Here is a 19,029-nt window from a genome sequence, read left to right on the forward strand (position 1 = left end):
CGAATTGGAGCTCTTTCGGAGCTCAAGAGTTAAAAATATCAAAAAACGTCATTTCAAAATTGATCTCTGAAGCTTGAAGGGCGCTCTTCTCGCCCCAGCGTGCTGGTGGCATCAACTACTGGGAGATGTGGTGTGGCCGCTCTGTTCATGGGGCTGATGGATGAGGAGAAATGCCTGGAGGTGTCACAGAATCACTGAATCATTAAGGTTGGAAAAGACCTCTAAGATCACCAAGTCCAACCATCAACCCAACACCACCATGCCCACTAAACCATTTCCCGAAGGGCCACGTCCACACGTATTTTGAACACCTCCAGGGCTGGTGACTCCACCGCCTGCCTGGGCAGCCTGTGCCAATGTCTGACCAGGCTCTCAGTAAAGAAATATTTCCTAATATCCAGTCTGAACCTCCCTGGCACAACTTGAGGCCATTTCTATAGGATCTGGGAGTTTTTGGGAGGGCCAAGTCCCAGCTGTGGTCCCCGATTTCCCAGCAGGGTTTGGAGAGGACATGGTTGGTGAAGAGGATAGTCCTGCAAGGCTGCTGGAGGGGATGAACCTCCAGGAGCCAGAGTGGGTCCGTCCCAGTGCTGTGAAGCCTTCTGCTCACTTTTCCCACCCTTCTGCCTGCAGTCGAAGTCTCAGCCACCGTAAGCAAAATCCATGCTGGTAAATTAGACGTAGCCAGGGTCAGGTGGTGGAGAATGTCCCAAGTCCTTAATGCAACCAAGTCGATCCATGACGCTCGCTTCCACTTTCACAACCCCTTGGTGTTTTGTTTGCCCCCGAAAGGCCGTTTCTGCTGCGGTTCCCCCGCGCGGCACACCCAGGCTGGGTCCCCTGCCCAGGGGACAACGGTGGCCCCACACCTGATCTTTTTTGTAGCGACACAGGTAGATGACAGAACCTATGGGGCAGCGTTACTCGTGACGTGACGGGACAGCACCGGCACCCTTCCTGGGGGAGCTGGTCCAACCTGCTCATAAAACCTCCCGTGGTGGAGGGCAGATTGCCCAGTGCCTCCCCAAAATGTCTTGCGATGGATGGTGGGGTTGGTCCTGGATGTTTGCATGGGGCCATAAATCAGAAAAATATATAAACCCCCTGTTTAGTCCCTTTCCGGACAATCACCAGGCTTGGGTTATTTATCTAAATTTGGGTTATTTAGACGATAGCACAGGGGAAAACAACAACCTGGTCGGTGCTGTCTGCTGCTGAAAAGCTCACCCAGTAGGAACTGGTTTTGTCGTGGTATTTCTACTGCTGGGTCCTTCCAAGAATTTCTGTTGCTGCATCAGCTGGGTGGGAGAGAGTTTTGCCGCGAGTGAGACAAATCACTGCTAGTAACTGAGGGATGAAATGATCCAAATTTCTCTTCCAAAGCTACCCCTTGCCAGGACCCATCCCTAAACCTCCCCGTGAACCACCCTGACCTACAGCCAGACCTGTTATGGGGGTGCCAGCGACAGAGTTTGGCTTGTTCCACCAAATCCCAGCTTGTGAGCATCCATACTGGCTTTGGAAAGAGCTTATCAACACTGGGGTTGGGCTGGGAGCAGGGGCGGTCCTTGGGTCCCTGTGACCACCAAAATGCATTAAATGAGAAAATAACCTGCAGTAAACACGAGATTTTGGAGCGGATGGATGGGCATTGCTGCAGATCTGAAGCTTTCAGGACGCAGGAATATTTCTGCGAGTTCCTCACCGCTGCCAAAACCCCAGACGGCAGCAAATAAAGACACCCTGTGAATCAGGGTAAGTTTGCTTGGCTTTCCTAAAACACGGCAAACCTGCAAATAGCCGGGATGTTCTCCTCTTCCAGCAGCTCCACCTCGAATACTGAATAATGAGGGGAGTTTTTAAATGCTCGTGCTGGTGGCAACATGGGTAACAGTGGTATGTCCTGGCTTTGTCACTTCACACAACGCGTAGAATCGTTCAGGTTGGAAAAGACCCTCAAGATCATTGAGTCGAACCACAAATCAAGTAATACCGTCGTAATAGCATGGCTGCCGTGTCTGCGATGCGGAGCCTAAATGGTTAATGCTTTGGGTGCAACAAGAACGGCGATAGTAAAACCGCAACGCACCAGACCATACGGCCTCTTCCTTTTGGATCCTACGCTGTGGTCACTAATTATAAAGCCCGAGACTTATGTGGCAACCTAAACGCGACTGCTGAGCCCAGCTTTACGTCCATCCCACGCCTCAGGACTTCGCAGAATTAGCTCCCAGAGCCAGATTTCTGCAAAATATATCCCATCCTTGGGCTATAATGTAATGATTTAAACATTTCCAGGGACGCAGACACCGCCTGTAATTCTCGGCGAGTCGCTCTGGCTATCCTCGCCGCTGACCACGGGCGCAGGGTCTTGGGGATGGATGGTCCCAGGAGAGGCCACCGAGATGGAGCCCTCTGAGGGAGGTTTGGCCAAGGCATCGCTCCCCTCGGGGCCGCAGCCTTCGAGGGCGTGAGCGGCGCGGCAAAGGGCCTTGGCGGATCGGACGCTAAGCCGGTGCCTCATCCCGCGCCGGATCAAAGCCGGCTAACCACGTCCCACCAGTCGTAGTCGTGCCACAGAGGTAACGGGGAAAAAACACAGAGCCCCTCTTGAGAGAAACGCCGAGATTTCAACGTTCCATTCCGTCCTAAAGCGTCCGAGTTTTTCACCAAAGAAAGCATTATGTTACGTTGCTGTGGCAATAACATTTAAACAAAGCGTTTGGGCTTCATTAGCCCAGCTTTCCCGTCAGAAGTTCCTGCTTCGGGAAAACGATGCCGGGAGGCGGCGGAGGTCTGACGGGAGCGACCACCTCCACGCGCGTTGCATGGCCCCGGGCTCGCTTCGGCCTCCGCGCTGCTTCTCCCAGCCCTGCCGGAGGGAAGGCCGTTGGCGTTCGACGCGTTTAACGCCCGGCCCGTCAGACTTCGCGTCACCGGAGCGGGGCAGCGGGCGGCTGCGGCGGCAGAGCCGGGAGAGGGGCCCGATCCACCACCGCTCCCACGGGCTGCGTCCTCACCCCCTCAGACGTGACGGGGCGAGGGACCGCGGCACCGCGCGGGATCCCGCGCGGCGCCGGGAGCGCGGGCTGAGCTGTCCCCGCGGAGGGCGGGATCGGCCCCTTTGCTACATCGCCAAGCCCCCACCGTGGGGGGCTTCCCCCCCGCGTCTTCCTTTTCTTCCACCCCGCACAGAAGGGAGGGCTCTCCCAGAGCAGCACCGGTGACAGCGCGTACCCACAGAGAGATGGGGAAACGTCAAGCTTTAAACATTTATTACTCAGATGATGCGTTTTATAGCATACAGTGGGTCTGGATGTTCTATAAACAAAGACTGAGTTGCCACAAAGAGTTATTAGCTCCCTTGTTTTAACAGTCTCTGAAACGCTGAAAACGATGAGTTTGTGTTTTCTCTAGTATGAATATCTAGTCTTTATTCTCCCCAAAACCTTTTTCCTTTTTTTTTCCTTTTTTTTTCAATTTTTTATTTTAAAGCGCTTAGTTTAACAAATATGATTAAATTAAAAGTGTCGCTTTTTCAAATGCAAATAAATACATTAAAAAAAAAAAAAAAGAATCGCTAGCGTTCAACTCCGCGTTCTGCAGGACACCGCAGCAACCTTGGCTATCGACGGCGGACTTTGCAACCCTTAGTGTCATTTCTCCTGAAAAAATACTGAAAGTGTCACCGGGACTGGCTAACAGCTAACACCAAAAAGAGCAAAATTAGTGTAAAGCCATAAAATACCCAGTGGGGAAATTAAAAAAGAAAAATCGTATTTAAGATTTTGAGAGACTTCCAAGTGAGGGATGTTATAAAAATAAGCATGAAAATAAATCACAAGTTATTCTGACAAGTTTTCCTTCAAAGCCATCAATCATGCCAAGAATAGATACTAATTAATCTCCTTCGGGGGAAGAGGGGAACGAAGCAAATCACTTACTTTTCCCTTTTTTCCCCCACTTTTGTTTCACATCCATATATGTAAGACTTCTCCAAACAGGGGTGAAATCCCTCATGGGGAAACCGAGCAAGTCACTTTGCAGGTAGCAAAAACTCTTCAGTTTGGAAATAATTTCACCGGGAATGAGGTGAATTAGACACCGGGGAGTCCGAGGGGACCGGCACGGCAGCAGTGCAGAGCATCGCTCCTCTGCAGATGCTTCAGACGCTCGCCTTTACGTCTTTATACCGAGGTTTGGCCCCACACGTATTTGGCCCGAGGAGGTTATTTTCCCCTTTTCTGATGTAGCCGCATGGGGAAAACGTACCAAAACCCCACACGGATACTTTTACTGAGCAGCGAAGAGCGAGTCTGGCTAATTCGGGGAGACGTAGCCGGCGGCTTCGCACCTTCAAAAATTGTTGTAGAATTACACTCTTTGGCGACCGTTTCTAAAGAAAGACACAAAAAAAAAAAAAGAGAAGAAGAAAATACGTGACGCCATCCCCAGGTGCTCGCACCAGGAACCCCAAAAACTTCCCAGCGCTGCTCCCCATCAAATGACCTCGTGGTACCTCCTTTTCCCAACACGGTACCACGGTTAACGATGCCATGTGCCCGCCGGATTCCTACTGATGGACTTCAGAAAGCTATCACTGGCAGCACGTAATTTTGGGGAAAAAAACCCATTTTTGGTCAACGTTTTGATTTTCACGTATCAACAGAGCGACTGACGGACCAAAGCGGTTAATGGCTGGATGAACGTACGTCAATAGCGGAGATAAATGGCAAGACATTAAAAAATGACGGATTTCACGTGAATGTTCTTCAGTGGGAGAATCCCCGGAGGGGAAGGTCATGGGCCAAGCCCGGTCGGTGGGGCTCGCAGGACTGCACCCCGATGGCAAAACTGAATAAACCCTTACGGCTGGTAGGGTTAGGGAAATGCTTAAGCAGAAATACGGCCACGTGACTTTACACTTCGCCTCTGAATGCCTCCTGATGGGTGAAAATTCAGGTTTTTAGAAGCAAAATTTCCAGTTCTCTTGAGTTTGTCTTTTCGTTTTTTCTTCTTTCACTATAAGCCCAGAGCAAATTCTGGTGGAAGGGGAAAAGAGAAGCTGCAGGGTCCGGAGCGGTGGTCTCGATCTCTGGCACCGTGACCCATCAGGCTGTGCCCCCGTACAGGACTTTCCTGCTCATTAAAAAAAGACAAACAAGACAAAACTGGTTTTCAGGTTTCTCCCAGAAGACTGATGCTGTGCCTGGGTGTGCTGCGATGGGTGTTAAATCCCCTTTTCCTCCGCTCCCCGAAAAATCCGGGAGCAGGCAAATCCAAGAGCAACGGGCGCAACCCTGAGCCTTATAATACTGATGGGCTTTGCCGCCTTAATCAAGTTCAGCTGCTCATTAATACTATCAAACCCTATTGCTACTAACGAAGCTGACCCAAGGCAAGGCGCCGTCTCCGCGCGAAGCTCCCCGGCTCAAATCCACCAAGCAGAAATTAATTTTTCCAGACAAGTCCAGCGCACCCAGCAATCACTTTCCTGCCTTCTGCGTTGAGAACTGAAGCTCCCGTTTCCAGCTCGCTCCTCTTGCTCCATATGCGGATTAGACACCGCATCAGCAGACAACCAGATGAAAATTCAAATAATATTAAACCGCAGCATGAGGACTCAAATCTCCTGCAATGCATTTTCTGCTGAAAATTTCTGCCTTTTAAATTTTGCAGCAAAACCTTCCTCCCCATCGCGGACAGACCAACACATTCATAAGGCACCCGAGAACATACTGCACACCCAAAGAGGTTGAGGTGAAATCTCTCTTCTCTACAAGCCACCAGAATATCAGTGTTTTGCTTGGAAAAATGGGTTTCAGCTGCTGAGCTCAGACCCAGCCTGCCTGGTCCGGGGTCCGTGCGTGCCGGCGCCATGGCATCATCTTCTTATCACCGGGAAAGGAAAGAACATTGAATAATGGGAAGAAAAAGGGATGGGCTGCCGGCATCGTGCCTTCCTTGGCCCTTCTTCCACTGCGCCGACAGGACGGGGCAGCTCGCACCATTAGGCTTCACCACAATAAGCACCAGAAGTGATTTAGTAGGTAAAAGCATCACTAGACAAGCAAATAAGGAGACCACCAAGTCTTGTTCATGATGCGGGGAGCGATGCAACGGCGTGGTGCGTCCCTCCGTACCAGCCTCCTCCCGCTCCGGGCATCTCCTCGCCCAGGCGGCATCTCGCCATCACCCCCCACAGCCGCCCTCTCCCTTGGGATGCTCCAGCACGGAGCAACCTGGGGATCCTGGAGCAACGCGGGGATCCCGGAGCAAACACTCTCCCTCCAAACACGTCACCCATCCCTCGAGGACACGGTGCCACGTACACCGACCGTGGGAGAGAGCCGCTCCTGTACACTGCGCACCTAGAAACACTGGATAGCCAATTCAGCTGGTAAGATGCCAAGCTCAAAACCTCTGTTTTTGGCTTTTCCTATTTTTGCCTCTTCTGTTTGCCTCCTTTTTGCCATACCTCGCTTGTCTTCTCTTTACCGGTCTCCAAAGAAGAATGTCAAACCTTCATTTCTCCCTTGCCCTGTACATTATTAGGCCTGACTATAACAGGCCTGGATTTAAATGTATAATTACAACCATGACAGTAATTACAATAAAGCACTCCTTCAATGGAAACAAAAGAAAATTATTACAAAAAAAATAAATGGGTTATTAGTGGCTGAGGGCTAACGGTGACTTGAACAGCAAGAGCCGCAGAATCCCCTGTTTCTTAGAGCTCCCAGCTCAGAGGACACATTTCTCAATCCATCGAGGAGGTTACTGGCAAGACGACGGTGGCTACGTTACTTCTGCAGTGGCTTTTGGACTCCTTTAAAATACTCCTTCTGCTTCAGCATCTTCACGTAAACCACTAGTCAGCTCGCGGGAAGGCGTTGCTTTCCCCGTCTCCGAGCTGCTCGCAATTGTCCGTTCAATGATACAATAAAATAAGAAGAAAATACAAACGCTCGAGAAAAAGAAAACCCAGTGCAAATAAGAAAGTCGTCCCACTCTCCGATCCGCTTTCGAAGGGGTGGCGAGTGGGGGGGGACACACACAGAGAGTCGAAGACAAGAGGAGGGGGAAAAACCTAACGCAAGCCCCGCTCGACAAAAGCCATCAATTATGAGCGTCTGGTGTAGTGTGTGTCTGGCTTTGTCCTCCCGAGACATCTGCTGCCTGCTGTCTCCTGCCAGTTGGCCGGGGCAAGGCAGGAGGACGGCGTGAAAACAATACTAGCCCCCACGCGGATTCGATTTTTTTTTTTCTTTCTTTCTTTCTTTTTTTTTTTTTTTTCCAAATTCTCCGTCTTCTTTCGAAAGCTAAACAATAACCCGGCGGGATGCGTTGCTGCCGCTTGAGCAATGAGTTCAGAAAAAGAAACCCCTAAAACAAAACCACGGCGAGGAAGAGGGGTGGCACTTGGCGATGCGGCTGAAAAAGAAACATGCTTCTCCCTCCCCACCCCACGAACGTATTCTCGAGCATGCTGGGGTTTGGTCTGCTGGGGGATTTAAATGGGAAAAGCTCTCGCCGGATCCCGTCAAGGTGCATGTCTTCTTCTCGTCCCTTCCCACCCCACCTTGCCCTGCCCCTCAAGCCGTCAGTTTCTGGATGGTCTTGTTGTAGTACTGCGTGATGGTGGGCGTCAGGGGGTTCCAGTTGTTGGCGTGCAGCTCGATGACCTCCAGCAGCAGGGACCGCGTCAGCATGGACTCGGAGGGACACAGCATCTTGTCGCGTGCTATCGCCAACAGCTCCGTCATCATCTCGGGCAGCTGCTCCTCCAGCAGCCGGCCGGTGCTCTGCAGCTGTCGGGAGAAGAGGAGGTCAACCATGGCATACTGATCCTTAGGGGTCCCTTCCAACTTGAGATATTCTACGATTCTGTGATATTAAAAAACTGTGCTGGCTTTCGTAGACACCCTCCACCCCTCCCCTGCTCGATGCGGCGGGGCGGGCAGGCAAGGTTAAGGGCGTTGTGGCTTTTGAAAACCAAAACCACCCGGCAGCAAGCTCCAAGAGCCGACCGTGAAGGGCGAGGTTTTCAAAAGCATCCGCGCCGGGCTGCTGGAGGAGCGAACGGTTCGGCTCCCACTGACTTCAAAGGAGGCAAGGCTGGATTGCTTTTGAAAAAAAAAAAAAAAAAAAAAGAAAATGAATCCCACCTAAAAATCCTGCTATTGTCAAAACAAAGTGCAGGCTGTGATGTGGTATTCCTGCCTTCTACCTGGCCCTTCATTTACTCGCTGATTCACAGCTGCCAGCGACTCCCAGTCATTAATCGGAATAAGCAGAGCCCTCCTGTATGCATAACAAATCCTCCCTGCCGAGATCTGCATTTATACCCGTCGTGCCGCTTCGCTAAGGACAGCCAAGGGTTTTTTAAAACAATTACTCCTCGGAGAGCCTCCGTGGAGCAGTATAAGCCCCAGATGGTCCCACAGAGGAGAAGGTCCAAGCTTGGAGCGGAGAGCAACGAGTCCACCATCACGGAAGACTTGTGGGGCTTGAACGCAGAGCTCCCCAAAGTCCTAACCTTAAAAATTCAAATACTCCTCCTCGGTTGCCTGTCGCTTTGCTGAGTTTCAACCATTCAGGCTGCAATTTCAAGTGCTCTCTGCGAGGAAAGCATCCATCCCCACAGGCCAATCGCTTCCCAAACGTGAAACTAATAAAACTCTGACATATTTGTACCAGCATTTCTCAGCAAAGCTGCTGCTGAGCACAGCAAACCTCCCGCCATGCGAGCCACGGGGCAGCTTTTGCTCCAATACAGGTGTGTTTGTGCTTAAAAAATAAATGCAAGGTGAGATTTGAAGGAACCAGGATAATAGAATTTTGTGATGGAACCCCAGCTACCAAACTTTTTGCATCCATTCGCATGCATCAAAAGTCCAGTGATAAGAGACTCGAGGGTCATCTCTTGTCTCACGGTGATGTCTTTTATCTCCTCCGCTCTGGGGAGACCCCCCTGCAGGGCTGCGTCCAGCTCTGGAGCCCTCGGCACAGGAGAGACATGGACCTGCTGGAGCGGGGCCAGAGGAGGCCCCAGCAACGCTCCGAGGGCTGGAACCCCTCTGCTGGGAGGACAGGCTGGGAGAGCTGGGGGGGTTCAGCCTGGAGCAGAGAAGGCTCCGGGGAGACCTTCCTGCAGCTGCCAGGGCTGAGAGGGGCTGAGGAGAAAGATGGGGACAGGCTTTTTAGCAGGGCCTGTTGCAACAGGACAAGGGGTGATGGTTTTAAACGAAGAGAGGGCAGATTCAGACTAGATTTAAGGAAGAAATTTTTCACACTGAGGGTGGTGAAACCCTGGAACTCCTGGCCCAGGTTGCCCCGAGAGGTGGTGGATGCCCCATCCCTGGAAACATCCCAGGTCAGGCTGGACGGGGCTCTGAGCACCCTGCTCTGGTTGCAGATGTCCCTGCTCACTGCAGGGGGTTGGACTGGATGCCCTTGAAAGGTCCCTTCCCACCCAAACCGTTCTATGATTCCATGATTCTATAATGCAAAGAGACAACACGGCTCTTTGTGTCTGGAAACATCTAGTAGCTGCCTGAGACATGCATAGCCAAGGACAGAAGGGCCAAAGCAATGAGGACGGGGGCGGGTGGTGCAGGTGCTTCCCTACCTCCATGGAGCAGCAAAGCACAGCGTCTTCCTTCACATCCTGAGATTGCAACAACTGCAAAAGAGAGAAGAGAGAGGCGGTGAGAAATGCACGACCCCCTCCTCCTCCTCCCTTACGACCTTCCTTCCATCGCTCCGTCCAGCTTGGCTTTTGCCACTTCCAGGAGGAAAGCACAGAAAATCAGAAATAGGGGAGGAAAGAGATTATCAACACAAAAAATTAAGATAAACAGTGACAAAATGCAGGGTGAAGGGTATCACCAGCGTATCCGCTGCTGAGAGCGAGCAAGCAGAGCAGAATATAGAGAACTTGGATTAACAACTTTCAAAATAAATTTTATTTAGGTTACATTGCTTTTTTTTATGCCACGGCAGGCAATGAGAAAACGCACTCGTTTCACACACACAGCGACTAAATACCATCATCAGGCGACAACAACCGAGCAGCACAGCCCTGGGAGCGGCTGTTTGGAAGGGAAGGGCTCTGCAGCCACCCACCACCCAACCTCTCCGTCCCTGTGGGGACACTTCTAACAGCCACAAAATTACCTGATGGGAAAGCGTTACATCCAATACACTGTAATTAATACGTCTCCTTCTAGACTGATTATATAGCGGTGCAAGCGCAATGGGTTGCAGCGAAACTATGGTGTTTTAGGTGCACCAATGCCAACCCCCCTCTGCCTTCCACGGACTTTGCGTTACAAACACGAGCTCGTAAGCACGAGCCACTTTCGAGAGAGATCCAAAACGTCGCTGTGCACGGCATGGGATGGCGAAGGAAGATGCTCTTCTTGGTTCAGGCTCAGGGCATGCAGCGAGGGTCAACGGCTTTACCCGGCAATGGCAAAGCGTAGGAGCTCAGCACGTCCCACCCCACAAACCTTGAAACCATGAGCAAGGCCCCTCGAAACCAGATCAAAAATATCCGTTTTTCTTTGTTTTCATCTTTGTGACTTTGTCACGCGCACAAAGATGCCATTTCAAAGTATTTTGCTAAAACCACAAGAGAAAGCGCAGTTGTTCTAGTTGTTTTTCAAGTAGATAAAATACTGAGATTCTCAATCAGTCAACAAAGCGAGCTGGAGCGCTATGAAAAACAGCGTACCACGAGGTGGCTGATAAAATTACAAGTGCTGGCAACACTTGAAGCTACGGCCACTTTCACTCCACCTTGGGTTGAACAAGCCCTGCTGGCCCTGGCTAATCCCTGTGTGCAGTGGGGAGCTGGGTGCATGCACTAAACACTGAGAAAAAGGAGAAAAATTGGGAAAACTGGCTTCATTAGTATCTGAAATGCATCAGGGAAAGGCAAACTTTGGAAAAGTGGTTGGACTATTTAAAACTGCCCATATAAAAAATGCTCAGCGTAACTAAATGTGCTGCAAAGTCACATCCTTTAGTTAAAATCACAATTCTGATTCTCAGCCTTATCATCTCTCCTTCCCACTCTCATTTTTTCATGTTTCCTTTCCTTAACAAATAAATGCCTATTTGTTTACTGGCTCCACTGCTGGAAAATAGGAAAAAAAGAGGTAATTCAAGGAATTATCATTGGTCTCAAAGTTTTGTCTTCACCCTCTTCTGTTTTCAGCAGACAGCAGTTTGTTTGCTCTGAAGACGATGTTTACAACATCTTGATGAGCATGCGGTCCATCGGTTTTTATCTCGCACTAGCCAAAGGTTCAGCCAGAGTTTTGAAGACATGCAACAGCCCCCCCCAGTTTATCTTTCTGCTGAGTTGTTTGGAAAATGTTAGTTAAGCCCAAGCCGCATGCTCTGAGATAAATTCTCACAAACAGTTCACAGATTCGCTGCAAAAAAACCCTTGAGATCATTTTAAACCTAACAACAAGAAAAAAAAAAATCCATTAGGGACAAATATAAACAGGCAGTAGTCCAGAAATTAAGTTCTGGGGTATTTAGGCATGAAGCAGGGATGCAAATTAAATATTATACTCATCTTTCCTATTTTTGCTATTCTTTAGTGAGGAGCATAGCCTGAAAATTAAAGCAAGAAAAGTGGAGTTAGGATTGATTAGGAAGGACCTATGGTGGCCCAATTCCAGCCCTTCCTCTGCCGTGGTCTCCTCGATGATCCTGCTCTCTGCCAGGGATACGTGGTCAGGGAAAGGCTGTAACTTCACTTGGGCTTTCCTTGCCCCAGCTGCCCACCCACAGAGTTGGGACACGCTTGTGTCCCAACAGGTGGTTGTGAGGATGAAGATGTCACTGACAAGTGCTTGGATATTTGGCTAATGAGGAATAGTCTTACCTACCTATGATAAAATAGAGACTACATCCTACCCCCAGACTTGGGCAGGCACCTTCTACCTCCACGCTGCCCTCCTGGACCTCATCTGAGGTGACTTGGCTGAACAAGGAGAATGCATGTGCTCCATCTTGTCCACTGAGGCACCATGTGCTCCACTGCTCCATCAAGGCACCACGTGCTCCACCTCGTCCATCCAGGTACCATCTGCTCCACTGCTCCACTGAAGCACCAAGAGATACCAGTCCCAAGGGCCGCAGTTCAACCTCTGCCTGTGATATGTGGGTTGGGGAGGCCCACAATCTGCTCACCAAACCCAGGCATGGCCCTGCGCAGCAGAGCAGGGCCCAGCAGGCAGATCTGCTGGCCATCTGGGAACCAGAGTCCAAGTCCATGCCCGCAGATGGTTGTCAGCCACCTGCATCAGTGAAACAGTCCAAAGCCAAGAGGATCAGAAAGATGTCACCGTTCCTCTGCATGTTCCTGATCATAACTATGTTTCTAGCCTGCTGGAGGGGGGCTCTGGAGCTTCCCTGGGGTGTAGGCACCAGCTATCTGCTGCTGACCCCTGCGTGCTGGGACAGGAGGAGATCAAGGAGCCCGATTTGCTCTCCCTAGCCTGGCATGGGCACTGAACTGCTGCTGAAGGCTGACAGCAAGGGTTGCACTGCAAGGACCGTGCTGCCTGGGGTCCCGCCATCGACGTCCTCACCCACCGGTGACATCTTCCATGTATTTCTCAAAGGGTGCTTCATCCCCACCCACAGCTGCCCCACGCGAGCACCAGGCACCCCAAAGCAGCAGGGTGGGTGCTTCAGCAAGAACACAGCGTTTCCCAAAGCTCTTTGACCCCCGCGTCAGCCCTGATGGCACTGCAAGAAAAAATGGTGCGAAGACTTTGAGTGCTCCAGGGAAATCACAACCCCGAAGTACCGGCGCTTGCGTGACCATAAACCTGAACTCAACCAATCGCATTCATTGTTTGCAATCTAATTCATATTTACTTAAAACATTTTAACCTAAATACGCTATACCCATTACATTAGCACTCCCACACTGGAATTATTATTTAGCTATCTATTTATAACCGCTCCTCCCTGCTGCGTGCCTCTGCCCAAATGCCACCATGGGCACCATCCCATCCCTCTCCACCAGGTTCCCACACGGTTCAAACCGGCTGATGAACGTGGACGAGGGAGTTGAAAAAGGAGCGCGAGGCAGACAACAGGGCAGGTGAGCCGAGACTCACACGCTTCTCGGTTTAACCTGTAATCATCGCCCGGAGGCTGGGGCTGTCTGCGAGAAAAGCTTCCCTTTGCTCTCCAGCCGGTTTCCCCCGTATCGGGCAATGAAAGCAGCAGTTCCTGCTGGAAAGCAGACAAAGAGTCTGCTTGATTTCCTAAGAGAGGAGGCTGCATGCCAGAATCTGCCCGGCCAGTCATATAATACCCAACCTCGGTTGCGAAAGGCTTCTCACTTTTGTTTCTGGTGCTGGACTAGCAGCTTTGCAGACTGGTGGAAGGTATCGGGCTCCTCCTCTTCCAAATTTTTGTGTCCTGCTGAGAGACGGAGCACCGGGCAAGGTCTTCTGCGAGGTCAGCGTGCGCGGGTGAGCTCCGGGTGCCAAACATTTTCATGAGCAACCCAAAATAAATTGTAGGGGCTGCTGCTGGAAGTGCTGCATGTGCCGGAGGAGCTGCAGCGCCTCGCAGGGAGGCTCTTGAGTGCAACTGGTTTCTGTGGCAGGCTACTGGGACCAGTCTCCCCGGCCTCTGCGCCCTCCAAACCTGCTCTTTACATCTTTGCAGAGGTAAGCGTCATGAGCCCCATGGGGTGGGCATGTAACTGCAGGTGAAGGGGCAAAAAGTCCCAAAACTGCAGCTGTGCTTCATCACAGAGAGAGCCAGCTTGGTCCTCCCAAACAGAGATGGGTGCACATGAATGTGGTGCAGACCAGCAGAGCAAACCAGAGAGCCAAGCTGATGGGATTCACATACCCACGAATATTTGGGTTTATTATCTGCTTTCTGAGATCATGTGGCCTGCTGAGAAGCTAAAGTGCTTACTTGGTATTCTCAGGGGTGCCCACGCCACGAGCAGGACTGGAGAACCTGCCCCACCGTCCCTTATCACCAAACCGTGCAGGTTTAACTGTGTTCTTCAGCAATTCTCCCCAGGAGATGGAGTGGGAGCAGCCCAACGCATACATTACCGTTTCCAGCTGCAATGATATTTCTCCTGCAAGGCACAGTACTAATTATTGTGTATGATATCGCTTGCAAAATGACGTATAAGCAACGCTTGTCACAAACTACCTCTTAGCATGCAGTGTTTTCTGATGCTTTGGTGATGACTCCAGTGTGAAAGTGCAGAAAGCTTGAAAATAGGGCTCTCCACCCAGAGCCATGGAGAGGTTGGGAAGTCTTTGAGACCAAGTGAAAGCTGGACTGCCCGCAGCCCACATGCCGCTTGCCCCGGCTCTCCAACGGGCATCTCAGGTTCACCCATCCAGATGGCAACACGCAAGGACATCTAGACAAGCCTCGGGCGTGAGGCTCCAGCCTCGCCACCGCTCTGCGGTCCCTGCCCACAGGTATGCTTTTCATCTAACGCGTAGGTCACGAGGAGGTGCCTGCTCGTATTCCCCCTGGGGAGCGTGGACCACGACCGCAGAAGAACCAACGTGTTGCAAATGCATCATCCAGGTGTAGCAGCCAGCACACTGGTGTAAAACGAGGCAACGGGTGAAAACGGAGACACGTTTCGATTAGGAAGAAGGAAAAAACCAGCTACTTGTGCCACTTGGAACTGAAGCAGAATGAACATACTGTACTTGAAAGGGTGCAGGAGAGATGGTGCTTCCCAGTCCTGTTTTTAACCAGAGGAGCCCTTGGGAAGGGCCATGGTGGACTTTGTCCTCAATAAGATGGATCCGTTCCAGCTCTGTGGTCAGGATTGTCACGGACACCCCCTTACAAGGAGGCTTATAAGAAAGATGGGGACAGACTTTTTAGCAGGGCCTGTGGCAACAGGACAAGGGGTGACTGTTTTAAACTAAAAGAGGGCAGATTCAGACTAGATCTAAGGAAGAAATGTTTCACACTGAGGGTGGTGAAACCCTGGCCCAGGTCACCCCGAGAGGTGGTCGATGCCCCATCCCTGGAAACATCCCAGGTCAGGCTGGACGGGGCTCTGAGCAACCTGCTCTAGTTGCAGATGTCCCTGCTCACTGCAGGGGGGCTGGACTAGATGGCCTTGAAAGGTCCCTTCCCACCCAAACCATTCCGTGGTTTTATGATCATCCCCTACAAGCGGGAGCGCTGTTAAGGCGCAGGGTGTGCCGTCCTGCTGACACGGCTCTGCACGCACTCTTGGTAGCCTAATGGACCAGTTGGGGAACTCCTGCCCCAAAAACCTCCTGGAAACCCCATGGTCTGATAGATGGGTCCTCCCAGCAGCACAAGCTGGTTCTGCTGCGCTTCACAGGCTCTCCACAGAAAGACAACAATAGCAATTTTCTGCTTTTCCAGTGGCCCTTTATCTGTTGCAAGTCTTTAAGGAAGATGCCAGAGATAAGATCCATGGGACTGCTCGGCTGCTGTGCATGGGCAGAGTCACGCACTTCTCTGAGCTACAAGCAGTTGCTACAACTCCACTTTTCATACTGTCACAAGGCACGGGGTGGTGAAAACAGCCAAGACTGGGGAAAATACAAAGTACAAATGAGGGTGTGGGGGATGAGTAATTACAAAACACTCCACCAGCAAGGCCAGTTTCAGGATTCCTACAATCTGCTCCCATTAGAAGTATCAGCTCCTCGGCCCAGGGCATCAGAAGGTCAGCTGGGCTGGTTCTGCATCCACCAACAAGCTGTGCCAGTGCCACCCTCCCTAAAGGGGTACTGAGTCCCTCTCTGGGCATACCCTGGGAGCTAGGGAAGTCAGGTGAGACCTTTCTGAGAAGAAACAAGTGAGCACGTGGAAACAGAAGCCCCTTAGAAGTCCACAGGCATAAGTGGCATCTCCTCTGCTCATCTGTTTGATGCTGAGGTTGCCCAAACACAAAGTTTTGGGGAAAACCTTTCCTTTATGGAGCTGCCTGTGCCGATCTCTGCACGAGGCACAGGCTCTGCCGTGCTCCAAAACATTATCTGTTGGGCTCCAAAAACCCAGCTGAGCTGGGAGAGGCAGGCTGTGTCACGCTGCACCCACTAACAATGGTGTTTCTCTCCGCACGGCCTTCTGCTCACGCCTCTCCGGGGATCTGGTGAAGTCTTCAAGCCCACTGAAGATGCACAAGGTGCCACCAGCCCAGGCATTTCATGGAGGGGTGCCTCTTCCCAGTTCCCTGACCAGGGTGGCCTGGTGTCAGCCTGGGTGAGAACATGCTGCCAGCAACTCGCGCTGCTCCATCAGGAAGAGACCACCAGCACGGGTCACGGCTGGTCCCACAGGCAGCTGCCCAGAGGAGGTGGCACGGCAGGAAGGAGCTCTGGGCTGGAGCTGTTCACGCCGGCATGGCTGCGTTGAGAGCTGTGTCCATAGGAGGCACTTTCCAAAACGTATTTTGGACAACTTGAAGGAGTTTGTTTGGTGGCACCTACTCCTTTTACAGTGATGTGATGCTCTCAGCTGAGGAGGAGACTTCTGTTCTCCTATTACCCAACCAGGACTGCCAGGGAGGATGGTAAGACGAGATGATTAGTTTGTTTATTGCATTGAATAAACCAAAATGTTGGTTATCCTCCTTGTCAGGCTCCTGAGGAACTCAGAGATACTTAACAGCGAATTGAATTAAGGCCAGAGGAACAAAACCCTGTACCCAGTCGTGGGAAACTCCTCCTACTCCTTTCCACTGTAGACAAGGGAAACCATGAAACCTGACTCTCTCTCCCCAGATCTGGAACAGCAGAAGGGATTCCTGCGAAGATGGAAACCATTAAGAGGCAATTACTGGAGACAGTGATGAAGAAAATCTGGTCACTCATCGAGCCAGACACTGCAGTCCAACAGTAGCCTGGTGGTTACACATCCCCTGGCTGGAGATGGACCTTCAGGACCCAAAGATGGGCGAGACAGACAGAGCCACCCAGTCTGCGCGCACGGGGAGACCGAGCCACCCAGACGGCCGGCTTCATCCTGCCCGGCTGACGACATAATAACCCTGGGAGAGGAGGATGTGATCTCATCCCAAGGGTCCCGAGGAAACACAAAACATGGAAAGAAACAGCGGCAAGACCATCGCGCTTGATTGCGACGGGCTCCACCCTGGCTCGCCGGACGCTCTGCGGAGGGAGAGAGCGCATGGCGGCAGACGCAAATAGTTGTGTTTACATCCCATTGAAAGGGTTTTTGGGAACTAACAATGCCTGGTACGAAGGGCGAAGGAGAGAAACAAAGCCACGCGAGGAGGAGGGACCATCCTGTGAGATGGTATCTAGCTTCATTTCTTTATCTGCCCTAATTGCTTCCTCTGCCTTCTTCCATGGGTCCCAGAGAAACAAGGGTGGCACTTCCCCTCCCCTATTTAAAATATGCCATTACGGTTTTAATGCTGGGACTAAACGAGTCCCGTAGCTTTCCAAGAATGTATATTCCTGCACATAAAATACTCAACAGAGTTAAGCTGGGCTCAAAGGCATCGCGCAGCCCTCCTCATTTTGGTCTGTCCTCATTCACTCCCAAACAACACGCGGCCTCCTTCACCTTAACCCTGCCCTTTGACTGAAATGATGCTGATGAAAGGGAATTTTTTTTTTTGCCCATACAAGGTGCATTCACAGGAGGGTTTTTGCCAGCGCAGCTACAGCTTCTGCTTGCACGGGAGCTTCTTCCACGGCTATTTCTTTATTTAGTGCACGATGGCCGCAGAGGCACGGGGACATCCATCCCTGCCGGGAGCGTGCTCCCGCAGACAGACCTGCGCCCGTCCCTTTGCAGACCCCCGCTCCCGCACGCTACCTCCTGCCACGGCTCTGAAGGTCCGCATCACCCCACACAGCAGTGTACCCCGCTCGCTCCAAATCCCAGATTTTTCTCCCAGCTCTTCAGACCTCCTCTTCTGGATTCCCACGATACACCCCACTTGCTCGCTCTCCCCATTTCTCCTTCCTTCCCGTGTCCCTGACCCCCAGTCTCCTCTTTCTCTCGCATCCCTTCCCTCCCATGCCTGCATCCCTCATCCCTCCTCCATCCTCTACCCCTACAAACCACTTCCCAGTTTGTCCCAGTCCCGCCAGACTGGAGACCAAACCACTGATTTTTGCAGAACCAGATGGGGCGAACTAGAAGGGGACTTTTATGAGGAAGTAAGTCCCCTTCTTCATAGAGGACTGACTGACTTCCTCCGGTCACATCTGGCCCTATGGAGTCACCTGGGTGGAAAGCTGGCGCGGGGTCAGGATCTGGCCCCCTTGGTGCCTTTGCTCATTCGATAGAGGAAAAATTCCGTCTCATTCTCTGACTAGGAGCATAATTTTAAAAATCCTAGCATCTCATTATACTGTCAAAGACCCTTTTTTAACTCAAAAGGCTGATGCTTTTTAAAAAGGGAGAGTGATTAAAAAAAAAACCCAACAAAAAAGCCCCCCATGTTAAAAGATACAATTTTCTTTTCCAAACAGCATCACCCTCCCTGCTCATCTGACTGCAGCCGGGAAGGTTTTCCTCTCTCTTCCTCTGAAGGAGACAGTGAAAAGGCAGTGCCCTCTTGAAGTTCAGACGTTAATTACCGTGTTAGAATATTTTGCTAAATTACACAGCATGGCCCCAGGAGATAACAGGCACTAAGAGAAGGGAGGGGAGTGGATACCCGTCTACACGCTGCACCGCAGACTCAGACGTGGGGGAAAGGCAATTAGAAAGGGAGTATTTATCCTCCCTGCACCACCCCCCCGAGGCTTTCAGTTAGCAGCGTGTACCAAGGCAGGGAAGCGATGGGAGCGTGCCAGGATTTTAAACGATGCTGAAATGGGACTGTCTCTGCCAACCAGACTGGAGGTAGGAGACAGCTCCTGCAGAGGAGCAACTGTCCTGCCTGCTGCCAGCCGGCCGGGTCTGCTCCCCACGGCCTCTGTGGGGCTGATTCACCGCTCCTGGGCGCTGCCCTCAGGCTCCAGGGTTGGTAAT

The 19,029-nt window shown here is 51.5% G+C and overlaps 1 protein-coding gene across 2 annotated transcripts in view; it reads right to left on the reverse strand.

Annotated features, from left to right (window-relative positions):
* Positions 1-6,878: 6,878 nt before the first annotated feature.
* LOC309415105 (CBP80/20-dependent translation initiation factor-like) overlaps positions 6,879-19,029 on the reverse strand; it is a 114,154-nt gene continuing 102,003 nt past the window's right edge. For both annotated transcript variants that reach the window (XM_082012551.1, XM_082012550.1), the window contains exons 10-11: positions 9,632-9,685; positions 6,879-7,811 (exon numbers count right to left, since the gene is read on the reverse strand). In XM_082012551.1, coding sequence (XP_081868677.1) covers positions 7,596-7,811; positions 9,632-9,685 — 270 coding nt within the window. In that variant the 3' untranslated portion in view covers positions 6,879-7,595. The remainder of the gene's footprint in view (positions 7,812-9,631; positions 9,686-19,029) is intronic.

This window comes from Phaethon aethereus, assembly GCF_964289735.1.
Source record: "Phaethon aethereus genome assembly, chromosome: W".
Taxonomy (NCBI): Eukaryota; Metazoa; Chordata; class Aves; order Phaethontiformes; family Phaethontidae; genus Phaethon; species Phaethon aethereus.